Source organism: Cololabis saira, chromosome 2 (genome assembly GCF_033807715.1).
Source record: "Cololabis saira isolate AMF1-May2022 chromosome 2, fColSai1.1, whole genome shotgun sequence".
In the NCBI taxonomy this organism is placed as follows: Eukaryota; Metazoa; Chordata; class Actinopteri; order Beloniformes; family Belonidae; genus Cololabis; species Cololabis saira.
The window spans coordinates 18,875,075-18,889,166 of record NC_084588.1 but is presented as its reverse complement, the minus strand read 5'-3'; the positions used below and the strand labels follow the sequence as shown (position 1 = coordinate 18,889,166).

The 14,092-nt window shown below is 40.1% G+C and overlaps 1 protein-coding gene across 1 annotated transcript in view; it reads left to right on the top strand.

Annotated features, from left to right (window-relative positions):
• trip4 (thyroid hormone receptor interactor 4) overlaps positions 1-14,092 on the top strand; it is a 125,049-nt gene that overhangs the window by 55,645 nt on the left and 55,312 nt on the right. Inside the window, exon 12 of the mRNA XM_061739529.1 lies at positions 3,112-3,214. Within this exon, the coding sequence (XP_061595513.1) occupies positions 3,112-3,214 (103 nt within the window). The remainder of the gene's footprint in view (positions 1-3,111; positions 3,215-14,092) is intronic.

Sequence of the window (14,092 nt, the reverse complement as noted above, 5' to 3'; positions counted from 1 at the left end):
ACTTTTGTGGTGTCACTGGAAATCAGACCAAGACAAACTGACCGTTGTCCTGCCTCGGCACTAACCCACCGCATATGCAGACAGTCAGTTATTTATGGCCTTTTTTGTGTGTGTGTGCGCAGTTTTGAGGGTTGTTTTCTAATATTTTTTCCGATAGCATGTTTTTGTGCTCATTGGACCTCCAGGAAAGTGAGTTATGTTTCACTGTGGCAAATTAAAGTGTGAAAACACAATTTATTTATATTTTTTACCTTATATGACCCAAAACTCATCAGTTTTTCACATAATATCTAAAACTAGATAAAAAGAAACTGACTAAAATGCCACTCATCTATTTTCTGCCTTTATATGGGACAGTCTGAGCTGATATCTACAGATCTCCCAAACCCCAGACGCCCCATTCAAGTGCTCATGAAAATGTCTTGTTCATCTTACATAAAGAAATGGATCTATCAAAGTTTGTAATTACAAGAACAAAGATTAATGGAAGCCTGGACTACATAATAACCCATAATCAGACTGACTTTATTGGGATGGAGGATATTCAAGCCCACTGTTTCTCAGTCCAGGAAAGGTCCACCTAAGAAGATCCAAGAAAAAGGCTGGTAAAAGTCCACAAGGTCACACAAGAATCCATTTTCTGTGTTTTTTTTTTCTTTTTATATGGAAGAACTCTTAGGAAATCCATCTCGTTAGGTTAGGACTCAACAGTTCACCTACAGCTCAGGGATAATGGACACTTTTGAGGACAATAGCGTATACATTCTGGACAGAGACGATAGTTAGCTGGAGAGAGGAGTGGGGGGGGGACTTGTATGTTAAATGGGAAAAACCAACATTAAGCTGTGCAGAAAGCCTCGGGTTTCATCTAAGCAATACTTCTCAGGTGGCTTTTCAACCATTCACACCTTGATTTATGTGACCGAAACATCTCGTATAGGAGCAAGAAAACAACATACAGTAGACACGAGGTGTTAATGATCCACAAGAGGGGTGGGTGACCTAGTGATTTATGCAATTTGAATGAGTCACAAGAACAGATGTTCCACCAAAAGCCTAAAACTCCCTGACACTCAGAACTGAAGAAGACTTTTGGAAGTGAAGTGATCCAACTTCAAGAACGAAGAACAGAAGCCCACTTGCCCACTAAATCTACCTTTTAGGACTAACTTGAATTGGATGATTGAAAACCTACATCCTAATCAGGATATGCTGAAGAATAATGTGCCCAGTGTTTTGGAACAGTCTGAAAGTCTGATCGCATAAGTAGCGTTTCCATTACCTCAAGATTTGATCAAAACCTAAACGTTAAAATTGTAAATGTAAAAACTGTAATGGAAATGCCTCTAATTTGAAAAAACTGTCAAATATCGCAAAAACCTTTTTACGCTCTCATGAGGTGGTTTTTCAGACATGTCGATTCCTGTAATGGAAACACTTTGTGTGTATTTTCACGACTCTGGCATCACTGGGTATCACGAAGTCAGTCAATTTAAAGTAATCAAAATCTAGTTTTCAGGTTTTTGGCCTCATTACTATGATGTGTTTGTGCTATAACACTAACTAACTAAAGGTGTTTTTTTCCATCTCTCTGACAACTGTTTTTTATTTATCTGTTTATAATAATTGTGATAAACATGAGCGCAAATATGGGGTAATATACATATATATATTTCTGCTTTTATTTTTAATTATGTCAGTTTTGGTCCTCCATAGGGAAATGCAGTATCTTTATCAAATAATTATTGGACAGCAATTGAAGTCTTCTTCATCAGAAAGTCGACTACGTTATGCTTTTAGTAGCCATACAACCTTAACAGCCAATGGTTGACTGCTAAAGATGGCACTCATATCTTTCATCTTGTTTAAATAATTGAAAATTAGGTTCAAGGACAGTTGAGAGTTTCTGACTGAGAAATATATTCTTACTTTAATGTTAATCATTGTGTTATTAAACATAGAGTGGAGAAATAAAGGGTGTTCCTGTGGATTCCCAACAGTGTATAATGACTGAGTGTTTACATATTTCACCTCTCACCAGTGTTTTAGACTTGATATGGACCTTGATCTGATATAAGTGTCTGTATCATCACTCTCGCAGTTTGGCGGGGACCATACAGATGGGCTGCTCACTCTGTTGATGCTTTCCCCCCCCTGTTTAAAGCCTTAAATTTGACACAACCTTCACTGCTCCTTTGAGAGGGATAGAAAGGCTGTGAATAAGAGGTGGAGGGGGGATGGTGGGGAGGAAAAAAAGCATGCTGTCATGAAAAGAGCCGCTTCCTGGCTGGCTAGATGCAATCATGGGCACTATCTGATAGCACTGGAGGAAATTGGATGAGCTGAGAGCCGTTGGCTGCCAGTGATGGGAAAGATGACTCCTTTGTCACTGTGTCAGTCAATTCCCTACTCTCACCTGAGAGACCAATCAATAACACAAGGATGGAGAGGTGTTCTTTTCTAGCCTCTGTATGCTGTTGGGCTGCTGTCAACTACTGCTGTTGAACACACTCCCATTCAGAAGAATGGGCTATTGATGTGTAGTATATATGAATATGTTATAGATGTAGTGACATGTTTCTGACTTTAATGAATTACAACATTATTGAAGTTGACAAATCTACTTGTAATAATTGTAAAAGACAGAAATGAACTAGCCAGTTATTTAAATGTAATTCAGCAGCCCAAGATCTGCTCAGCGGGGTGGAAACATGCAAGGCCGTCTCAAAGAAAGTCTGTGGTTGTCTCTGATATTAAAGCTGCCGCTTAACACTTTTGTGTCATGTTTCCAGCTCACAAGTGCAGCAGCTGCTCTCATTAACAAATGCTTCATTAGTTGTGCAATTATAGAGCATAAGACCCAGTGAGTCATATCTATCAGTTACTGTCAGGCATGAAGCATTACATCCAGCATGGAGGACATCCAGCATGATGTAGGCTCACAAACTGACAGCCACTGAATGATTGTTTATCCCAATACAATCATGAACTTCAACACATTTTTCTGTGTACGATGTATGGACATGCCCCTTCTGTGTAAGACAAGGCTAAATTGTTTTGTTTTTTTGTTGTTTGTTTCCTCTGTCATCCCTCCCTCCAATACTCCTGCAGTTCCCTGATACCTGTGAGGAATCTGCTTCTCCATTCGTCTTCATCTGCACCAACCCCCAGGAGCTGCTGGTGAAATTCCCCATGAAAGGGAAGCATAAGATCTGTAAGTTCCCCTTCTTTCATGTCAGAGGACACGGAGTGGCTGAGATCCCTTTGAGTCAACTATTAGGTTTTCTTTTTTTTATTTCTCTTTTACTTTATAAGCGTTCTCGTCTGCATTCGTACGCCTCCATGCATACACAAATAGCCCATGTAAGTGTGATAATGCAGAGCACAGTTCCCGATTGCTATAGTTTCATCAATTGAACAAAATTGCATGCACAAAGTGTTTTCGCACACGCTTATACCGATTCTGTCTGAGCACCATCTGTAAAGATGGGATTTCAGGTTGCCTGGGGGACAAGCTGGGCCTGGATGTGCAATGTTGTTGCTGTATTGTGTGATTTATAATAGGACTCGAGCACATTCTCCCTCTGCTGCCGTAGCTGTTACTGCAAAATGATGTACCTGTAAGCTCTTTTGTTAATATTTCAAAACCCTCTAAAGACTTGAGTGGATTGTTTATGCAGCTGTGCCTCTTTCAGATCTTTTCAGATCGATGGAGAATGCTTTTGAGAGGCTCAAGGTAAAATGTAGTATGCGCTGGACTAAACTGGATGTCATGGCCTTGTCTTCCTTTTTGTGAACAGTTGAAAAGGTTTAAGGTAGGGAATGAAGTTCATGTTAAGTAGTGTGCTGGCAGATAATGAAAAGAAAAAATATCATCGATATGAAAGGCTTAAGAAGTCTGAAAATACTGTTAAAGTCTTAATCTCCATTTTTTAGAGTTATCTGAATGTCACAGTTTTCTGCAACGTCACATCTGAGGGGAGCAAGTAGGCTACATGTGTACGCCTGCACTTTTATTTGAATTCTGAGTCGTATTACACAGATGATCTTGGATAAAAGGCTGGGCTTGATAAAACAAATCGCTGATGCGTGGTTTTAGGTTTGCTGCTGAGGGCACCGATTAAAGGGGGATAGATGTACTTGAATTATTAAAACTGACAGTAGATCATATGGTTTATGAGTCAGCAGTTTTTTGTTGTTTTTTTGGCTAAAAGAAATTGCAGTTTTTAGATTTCCCGTCTTTATGATTATTATTATTATTATTGTTCTTTAATAATAGTTTTTCACTACACCTGCTGCCTCTGTTTCAGTTTGATATCTATCAAGAACCCATTACAGATTGTTGGGAGGGGGGTCAAAATGACGATGCAGTTCTTGGAAGGTCGCTGACTTGGTGTAATTCATGGCGTCTTCTCAGTGGTCTGTTTCTGGGCTCTTTCTCATATCACCGTCTTGCTTTGTGCAGTTTTATCCTCCAGTTGTCCCGTAATTGTCTCAACGTCCATTACGATCATTTTTACTTCAGATTGCTTCCACATCTTGCATCAGTCGTCCTGTTGTCCAGGTCTCCATCATGGCCGAGTTTCTGGTAATAGTTAATATTTGTATTCTGTTAATATTCAGTCAACTGTTTCCATTAGACCGGACCCTTACTTCCTCTGTCCCGGCATATGAGAGAAACCAAGCGACATATTTGGCCATTGGAGCATTTATGAAGGCCTTGTGCGGATTGATGCGTATTCTCATGTTTCTTACACGTTTCTTCAAGGCCAACAGGTTCAACAGAAAAACAAATCAGAGGCTGACAGGCAGACTTTGTGAAGACGTCTCCTTCGTCTCTATTTAAAGGCCTAAAGAAATGGGCAGTTGCGTATGAAGGGAAATTGCCCACATTTTGGCAAAATAAAAAACATTTTGTTGGCAGATTCTAGTTTACTATTCATGTCATGAATGCGTCCTTCAATTGGAGTGTAATTCTGGCCTTACAAATGCGTCAGAAAAATAACAGCCAGTTTCTTTTCTGTTTCATTCTGATAATTCAAAGCTTTCCCAGCGGTGCAAAGTGCGGATAGCATTCAAACACTGAACCTTGCCGATCTGTGCGGTTTTGCTTTCATATGTCAATTTCTCCTAGCCATAAAGAAAGCTCGTCTCCAGAAAGTTGGCTTTATTCTGAATCACTTCTAAAGTAAAGAAGCACTCTGGATAATTTGAAACCCAAAAGAAATGAGAGCTTTCAAAAAAGCTTTTACAGAAATGTCAGTCTCTAATTGTCTTGTTAGAGACATGACATGTTCACAGTTGTTGATTTAGAAGGGCAAGAGATTAAGGACAAATTTCAGACCATGTTGGAAAACTGAACCTTAAGTTTGTACTATAGAACAATTATTTGAGGAACAGGTGGTGCAGCTTTGTATTGGAGAGTACTTCTCGACCGTCAACTGATAATTATTAAGAAAATCTTATTAAGAAACCTGTGATGCACCTTCAACAAAAAATGTACAAAAAAATATATATCACCAGAAGTTAACCAATTAACATCTAAACAAGCCTGATACATTTTAGAAACAATTTCTGTGAACTTTTGAAGTTCAAATATAACTTAAGTTTCATTTTATTGTGGTAAACGGTGTCGAATATGTCAATTACTCCAGTTTGCATATTGTACTTTTACTGGTATGCATTTTACTAGCAGTGGCATGGGAAAAATTCCATTGGTGAAAGGAAGAATGGATTAAGTTGAAGTGAAGTGGGAGCAAACTTCATGTCAATTTTTAAAAGAGCTAAAGATAAAAGGAGGGTGGTTTCTAACAGTGCTTTCCTGAAACACATCTTAAAACCGTCAGTGAAGTACCTCGAGAGATGCTCGCTGAAGATTTTAGCCCTTAAAATCCAGTGACATGAATATCTATGAAGATATTTATAAAGATGTAGACTTCAAATGAAAAGAACAAGCAAGAATATCACAGAACTCGCAGTCTTTTGATGAAAAAATAGACAGAATTTACCCTCTAGAAAAAATATATAGAGAAAAAATAAGATTGGCAATTGAAAAAACTGTTCACAAACACTTGCCAGATGGTGTGTCACTGACTAGGGGGTCCAAACCTTTGCTTTCAGCCCTTTTCCAAAATTCCCAAAACAGACAAATTTAATTTGTATGTTAAAATCATGACTTCTATCATCTTAAAGCTTTTGCATTTTTATTAATCAGGTCATCAAGACCTCGAGCCAAAGTGCTGAATATGTTCAACGCCACATGAAAGTCCTCACTTTGGACATGGACATAATTTAGTCTGTGTGCTTTGTACGTGTTGTTGTTGAGGGGGCTTTGATCATTTACTTCCAGCTTTGAACGTTAGCATGGAATTGGGACTGGCTATCTTGACCTACGTGGACTCAAACGGTCCAGCCTGCCTCAGTCATCTGCCACCAGCTAGCTTTTCATTAACTCACTCTCTTGCTCTCCTCGCCCTCTCTTCCACCTCAATTCCCGCTGCATCTCACGGGTCGAGGCATAGCCACACATCTTACTCAGGGGGGGCTTAGCACAAGCACTTTTTGCTCCTCGAGCAGCTTACGTTGACAAGAGATCCACTTGTCTCTGGCATTGCCAATCATCTCACACCGCAGTGTGTTCGAGGAGGGATGAGCAGCTCTGTGCTCCGCCATTCCTTTGAGCAGTCACTGCCTCGTAACACTACAATAAGATTAGATTTTTTTTTGTCATTGGGGTGTTAAACTTTAATGTGTTTGTAGCATATTTAGTAATATATATAAATTGCATTGTGTTGCTGCTGAGATGAATTGTCTAATTCTGCAGTCATGTTGTGGAAAATGTGAGCGTGAGCAGAGATGAATATAAACTCTCAGCAGCAAGCCCTCTTTCTCAAGATTATGGCTTCATCAAGAATTAACCACAGAGATTTTCTGCTCGCTTTTGGGGGAATTCTCCTTAAAACATGGATATAGTGCACACATCACATTAAAATGACCTTGTAATTATATATAAAGAGTATGCAAATGTTTATGTGGAAAACCAGTTTGTCAGCCAGCTCTAGAAGAACGTCTTAGCCTGAAATGTTTCCTTTTTTAACAGGCTGTTTCAGCACTTTATTTTGTGCTTCTAAATTAGCCTTTGCTCATATTTTATACGAATGGCTGACAAACAATTAAGCTTATAGTTTCATAATACTGCTGTAGTCGGTAGTTTTTTTGTGCTGTTTGTAGCAAATGCTTTTGGCAGTTATCTGATAATGTAGTGCAGCCTCTCTCTGTCCGTGTCTCTCTCAGCGGTTGGCTTTATAGATGATACAGAAGCCAGCGCCAGATCCCTACCCAGGTTGATCAGTCATTACCCCCTGGTGCAGTCTGACATTTAAAATGACATATAGCCGGGACTCACTCCTGTAAGGAGGGACATACGTTATGGTTTATAGTTGCATCCTGTGAATATTTGTATCTGTGTGTTTGTTTCTGTGTTAGCTGAAGGTCAGGCTGGGTGTTAAAAGCTAATTGGCAATCTGCCATAAGCACATATTTTCTTTTACTCTTGCTTATTGCTTCAGATCCCCCGTAGTATAACAGCCTGACATTATCCGTAAGAAGTGGCTGTGTGTACTCTGAGAGAAAAGGGATGGATAGAAATAAATGTTTACCAGTGTATGTGTATAAATAATCTGTGGTTCATAACTCTATATTAAACTAGGCCAAGCAATCCTTGGGCAAATTGGAGTGGGATTGCTGCTCCTGCTCATCCCTGATCTCTTGCTTACTGCTTGAAAGTTAGAGATGAATCCATAAATGTGTGTAAAATGAAGGATATAACAGAAGAGTGTTGATCAGCTGTGACTTTTGACCGTCAAGCCGTGCTTTCCCTGGAGATGAGTTCAGAGTTTCAGAGAAGGAGCTCTGACTGGCAGCTAAGGGTTTTCTTGGTGACTTAAAGTCAAACATTCATGTGTCTCAGCCTGAAAATGCAGTGAAAGTTAGTGTCAGACAGCTGCCTTTTAAAGAGAAACTGTAACTGCAAAGCAAAGTTATTTGCCACCATGAGAGTCACAAGGCATTCCTGCACACACCGGTGTGATATGTCAACGTAAACACAGTTAAGAGAGGACATTTTGGGTTTCTTTGGACATCCTGGTCTGGTTTTGTTTTGGATTGTATAGTGCAGCTCAGCAACTTCCTCTCATTGGAAGGATTTAAGCAAAATAAAACTACCAGTTTGTTGACTTCGCCAGAGTGAGGACAGATTTTCCTCCATTTTGATGAAAGATCAAAATAGACTTTTAGAATTAAAAACTCTGGGCAAAGACAGATTTTCATTTTACGCTTCCACCACTCTGCTAAATGTGAGTTACACTCTGGCTCACAGAAACTCAGCCTTTCATTTATGTCGAGCCTTTTGCTGCTAAATCTCGTTTGGATTTTCTTTTTCACTATTTTTTCTTTTTAATGGTGCCGCACACGTCCAAGTACGCACCAGCCAAGCGAGTTAGCCGTTTTTTCATTTGATTTGTGTTTCCACCTTAAACAGTGTGAGACTAACACAAAAAACACTGCAGAAGTACAGTGGGACTGGTTTTTCACAACAATCTATCCCACCAGTTAGTCCGTTTTAAAGATGCAAACAAGGAATTATATGGGTTTCCATTGAAATCCTCAGCAACTATAATATTCCTCACATGATGAAAAATTAGTGCAGGTCACAGATCATCATCTTGGTGCATGCTCTGACTGAAGGCTCCTGCCGCCCCTAATGCATCTCAAACCAGCTGAATACTTCAGTTAGGCTAAAACCTTACATCATTAATTTTACAACTACAATAATAATCCGAGCAAAAAGCCTTTACTGCTTGAGATCTGACGATAGACGGTGAAAACACTGGAACAGATTGCCAGTTGCTTCTCCATGCTAAGACGAAATGGCGCTATGTGAGTCCAGATCCATTTAAACTGACATATATAGATATCATGTGGGCACTAGCCTGAAGCTGCTGCTTAATGTTATGATGAGCAAAGAACTGATTTTAATGTTTGACCTCCTTTTTATGGTGCATCCACAGAATTAAAAGCCTAATGCTTTCAGCCATGAAGAGTGAAAGACTGTGTAATGCTCCACGAGTGAATCAGATGGTTTTAAAGCCTTGAAGTGCTCAACCTCTCTTGTGCAACTGCATTCATCTTACAAAAGCAAGTTGGAGAAAGAAGTGCTGCAGTCGAGAATCTGCCCACAGATTTCAGAATAGGTTTTGCTGGCTCAAACCACCGAATGCCTTTTGTTGCATCTTGCAACCATTTGTTGGCATCGGAGAAGAGCTGGCTGATTGTGCTGAAAATGATCCCATGATTTAGTGTGTGTGTGTGTGTGTGTTTGTGTGTTAGTTCCTCAGGAATTTAGAGACTTTTATCTCACTATAAAACCCAGAGATATGTGTGTTCGTGAACCACACGTACATCAATCTCGGTTATTACAGGCATACTTGTCATAGAGTGTATGCAGAGGGATGTTAAAGAAACAAAATACAACATAACCAGCTTTTAAAGAAAACTGTGACCTTGTTAGCTCTTCATTCAGTTTGCGTCTGAATTTATTACTCTGGAGAACATATGAGCTCAGTGAGTGTTTTGTGCCTCGCTGCCTTATCTTTCCTTGTAAAGATTAGTCACACTGATGGCTCTTTGGCTGATACAAAAGTGCTCTCTTTTGTGGGGGTGTCTGACTACAAGAGAGCAAATCACAGATATAATTGCTGTGCTGAGAAATTCATTTGTGGCAGCAGGTCACGAAGGGAACTTTTCATACCATGTCGGTGTCTATCAAATTTTAAAAACATCAGAGATTTGAGTAACTTTAAAGAAATTCAAGGTTTAAAAAAATATTGATTCTCTGATATAAAGTAACCTGAAGAGCACTATTTAAGCTTTTTAGTTTCTACTTATAGAGGCCATTTTTCCCCATGATTTCCATGGTGAAGCTTTGCTTTCAGGAGAGAGAAAAAAGGTCCAAAGATCATTTAAAATGAATAGAGACATCCATATTATCTCATGGATGTTATGAAAGTGTCATTTCCTTCACACTTATCGATGGACAGATGTTTTTCCTTTTTCACTGCAAGACTGAGCTGCCTAAAGATGCAAACTGTCCATTTGATTTTGTTAAGCAAAGAGAGCGTAATGGGCTGAGTAATTATTAACTTAGTGTCCCAGTTTACCACTGACAAAGCAGAGCACATTATTTCTCTCTGCTCTCCAATATGTTGAGAAGCATTTTCCTATTACAAGTTAATTTATTGTAAGCTGCTGCAGTCTGGTGTTTGTTCATGTCTGGCTGTCTATGTGCAGGTGAAATGGCCTTTGATCCTCAAAGACATTGATCCTGCCTGATTAGGCAGCACTCCTGGTTACTAATGTTAACAGCGCTGACAAAGTAAAGCAAACAGTTGGAGCAGCTGCAGTGCCAAAACTAGAGTAATAAAGGTTTCTCTGCAACCAAACAAACCATAATTCATTAATAAACATGGTACAAGCCACAGTAATCAGATTTGATCATGTCACAGTTTAGCTGCGTGGACAATGGTAAAGACACTCAAAAGACACTTTTAATGTGAGAAAGATTCGGGAGGAAATGTTGAGCTTCCATTTGTATTAATAATATTTTTACTGTGTATCATTTTCATTTGTGTGCTAGAAGGTGCAATTTTGATGAGTGAACTGGGACAGCAATTTACTAGACTTTTAACCCCAATATATGTAGCAGCGCTCTTATCAAACATTTAAACTAGCTACTCTATCACGATACAGTATGAACTCATGGTGTTAAAAATACGGACCAATGAAATTATTGCAGTATACATCAACCTCATGTGGACTTGGAAGATTAGCAGGAACAAGAAACTGAAAAAGTATACAACTAAAATGGTTATATACGTTTAACCTCCATCAAAATGCACGCCTCCAGAAAGAATAATACATGAATGCGCACTTCCATAACCAGAGGAAGGTGTCCGGGTCTTTCATGGCCGTGATGTTGATATTGTTGACCTGTTGAGACTAGCTCTCCCAGATGTGAGGGCAGAAAACAGAAAAGATTCAAGCTCTTTATAAACATTTTCTATGAAGGATCCCAAACCATCCTACAGTACACACCAAATGAAGGCATAGAAGCTCAGCTTTAAGTCTATGAAGATCATTTCAACTCAAACAACAGGATTCCAACGGCAAACAGTTAAGAGTACATAAAGGTTTTTTTTTTGGTTTTTGTTTTAAAAGGAGAATGCAGCATGCAGGAAACGGGCACTGCAATGCTACCGAGCAAGTCATCACATTTGGACAGATATGCACGTCAGCGTCCAGCATAGCTCATACTGCTGGGTTCCTCTCTACAGCAGAGAAACACCAGCACTGAAGCATAAACCAGGCTTAAGACTCCAGGGATTGCAACAGTGTAAAGATGACCACTCTGCAACAAACACTCACTGAGCCAGCAAGATTAGACAAAATACATTTCACTTTCTACACTTTTAAGCAGCACTATGTAACTTTTCCACCTTAATTTCCAGAGTCTTTGTGATGGTACATCAACTTACAACAGGTTTATGGGGGTCTGTATCGCCTTCACTGGCACTATGTAACTTTGAGGAGCATGGTAGGAACCCTTCCACACTAAAAAACTACACATTTTTACGGCTTTGACTGCTTTACGGCATACGTCACTTCCCCCTCCTTCCTGATTCGTAGTCGAGACGAAAATGGGCGGGGCGTGGAGCGCAGAGCTCAGCAGAAGTTGGTAACCCGTTGCTGTGTTGTAGCTGCAGCAGCTCCACATAACAGACGTGGGGAAAAGATCGCTAATGGTTTAACTTTTCACCGCTTTCCTGCTTGGAGGCAGAACCACGGAGACCAAGTATCTGAGATAACAGAGTGAAAGAGTCACTCACACAGACCGGGGGGGGCGGATCATTCACACGGGTTTTATTCCCGATTCTTCTCCAGCTAAACGCAGTTGCTGGCCAGCTCTCTGCGGTGCGATTAACCCCAATCTTCAGATAAAACTAGTTTGTTGAGGAAAAAATATTAACTGTATTTGTAGCTGCAGGGGAAAAAAATTATCTCACGAGGAAAACAAAAATATTGCTCACGCCTCGGAGCCGCTTCAGCATAATATAGCAGTCAAAAAAAAAGAAAAGAAAAGTAAGAGTAATACAAAACATGTACTGTATGTTGTACTATTATACTAATTTATTGAAACACATGGCGAGTCAAACATTTACCAAAGCAGCTGCCAAACACTCCTAAACAAGGTAGCCGAAGACGTGGGTTGTGCAGAACTGCGGCAGTAAATCCTAACTAAAGAGTGCAGCTCCACTCTTTAGTAAGGATTTCATATGGATCCAAACCGTTAATAATCATTATTTTCTCCATATACCGCTCCCTGGCTTCCTTGTTTAAGGTTTCCCGGTAAATTCCAGTTCCTTTCCAGCAGTTTAACATCTTTTTTTTTTGCGTTCCATCTGTTCACTTGGTGAAACAGAAAAGTAGTTTTGAAAGTCTGTCCCGTCTTCATCTACTATCAAAACAAATCCACGCGACAGGGCAGGAGTTTTCCGGCAGTACGCGCTGGTGCTCATGGGAAACGTAGTGTTCTTTCTGGTAAAGCACTACCGCTTTTGTCCAAAGGAGCCGCCAAACTCAACAAAAGCTGAAAGTTACGTTGTGCTGCTTTAACTCTCCGACGTAAATCACACGCCATCCCAAAACTGCACTCGCCATGGCAAATAACTAACCAGTATTAAGTCTTGTTTTACATCTTGCAACATCCAGCTGTCTCCAATACAGACTTTCTTTTTCAACTCCTACCAATGTTTGGTTTCCTCTCAGCAAATGAGTCATTGCCAGTGCAACTTTCTGGCACAACCGCAGACAGCTAATGACAGCTCCATGGCCCACAACACCGGTCATGCATGCCAAGTGTGCATGAAACAAGTTCACTAATGGCAAAGGGTTATGAATAATTTTCCTCAGCACAATTTTAAGTAATTAGGCGGGGATTTTTTGTCTGTTTTTTTTGTTGTTTTGTTTTTTACAGTGTCCCGGCTTTCAAAAGTGACAGATGGTTTTCATGTTAATATTGACCACTTTTTTTATTTATTGCCGGAAGATGACTTTAACCAACAGGAAAAAAAATGCGTCTGAAAAAGATCACCAACTCCACATGTAAAGCGGAGAAACCTACTTTTTATTTACTTCTCATGTTGCATGCAGAGGGACTAGTGAGTATAGAGTACATCACAAATATGATTCTCGTGCTTTGTCTGTTATGCATTCAACATCATATCTCTTGTACATGTACCAGTTCCAGGTCTCTGCAGTGTAATTTGCATTTCCCACACATACATTATTGAGCTGTTGCAATATGTATGGCTTTTATCCCTCCGGTTGCACCACAAAAGGGAAATAGCACAGTATTTTCCCTGTGAAAATATTGCAGCTGGGTTTTCCTCGACTAGCCATCAACTGCACAGTTACCTTGTGATTACCTCTTTTGTTTTATCTGTGAAATCATCACAGCATGGGATTGACAATAGAGAAAGCCAATTACCTAACAAATGACCTGACCTTTTCTCCTGAGGTGGTCACTATTTTTTCTCCTCCTCCATTTCTCCCCCATGCTCTCCTGTCATCCAAAGAGGTTCGACGGAAGTCCTTTTTTAGTTATTTATTCATGGATTTTTCCATTTAATATTCATGCCTTTTTCAAGACTATCTGGGTTCAGCTGAGAATTTGCTGAGAATTTGCCTCAAAGGCAGCAGAGGCCAAAAATCATGTTTCAGCACCAATGAGCCCAGCGGATGAAGGGAAGAGAGTGAGAGAGATGGAGGGGGAATGAGAGACTAGGGTTTCATGTGTTCTCTAGTAAATGAGAGGCAGGCCTTGAAGGTGACAGGCTGTGTTTATTACTGATCTGTCAGCCGGTTAATGGGGAGAAGAGAGAGGAGAGTCGAGAGCTGCGCTGATGAGCAAAGACCAGAGCACGCAGGCATGGGAGTCAGAGAGAGCCCCGAGCAATAAACCTCAGCATTCTAGATC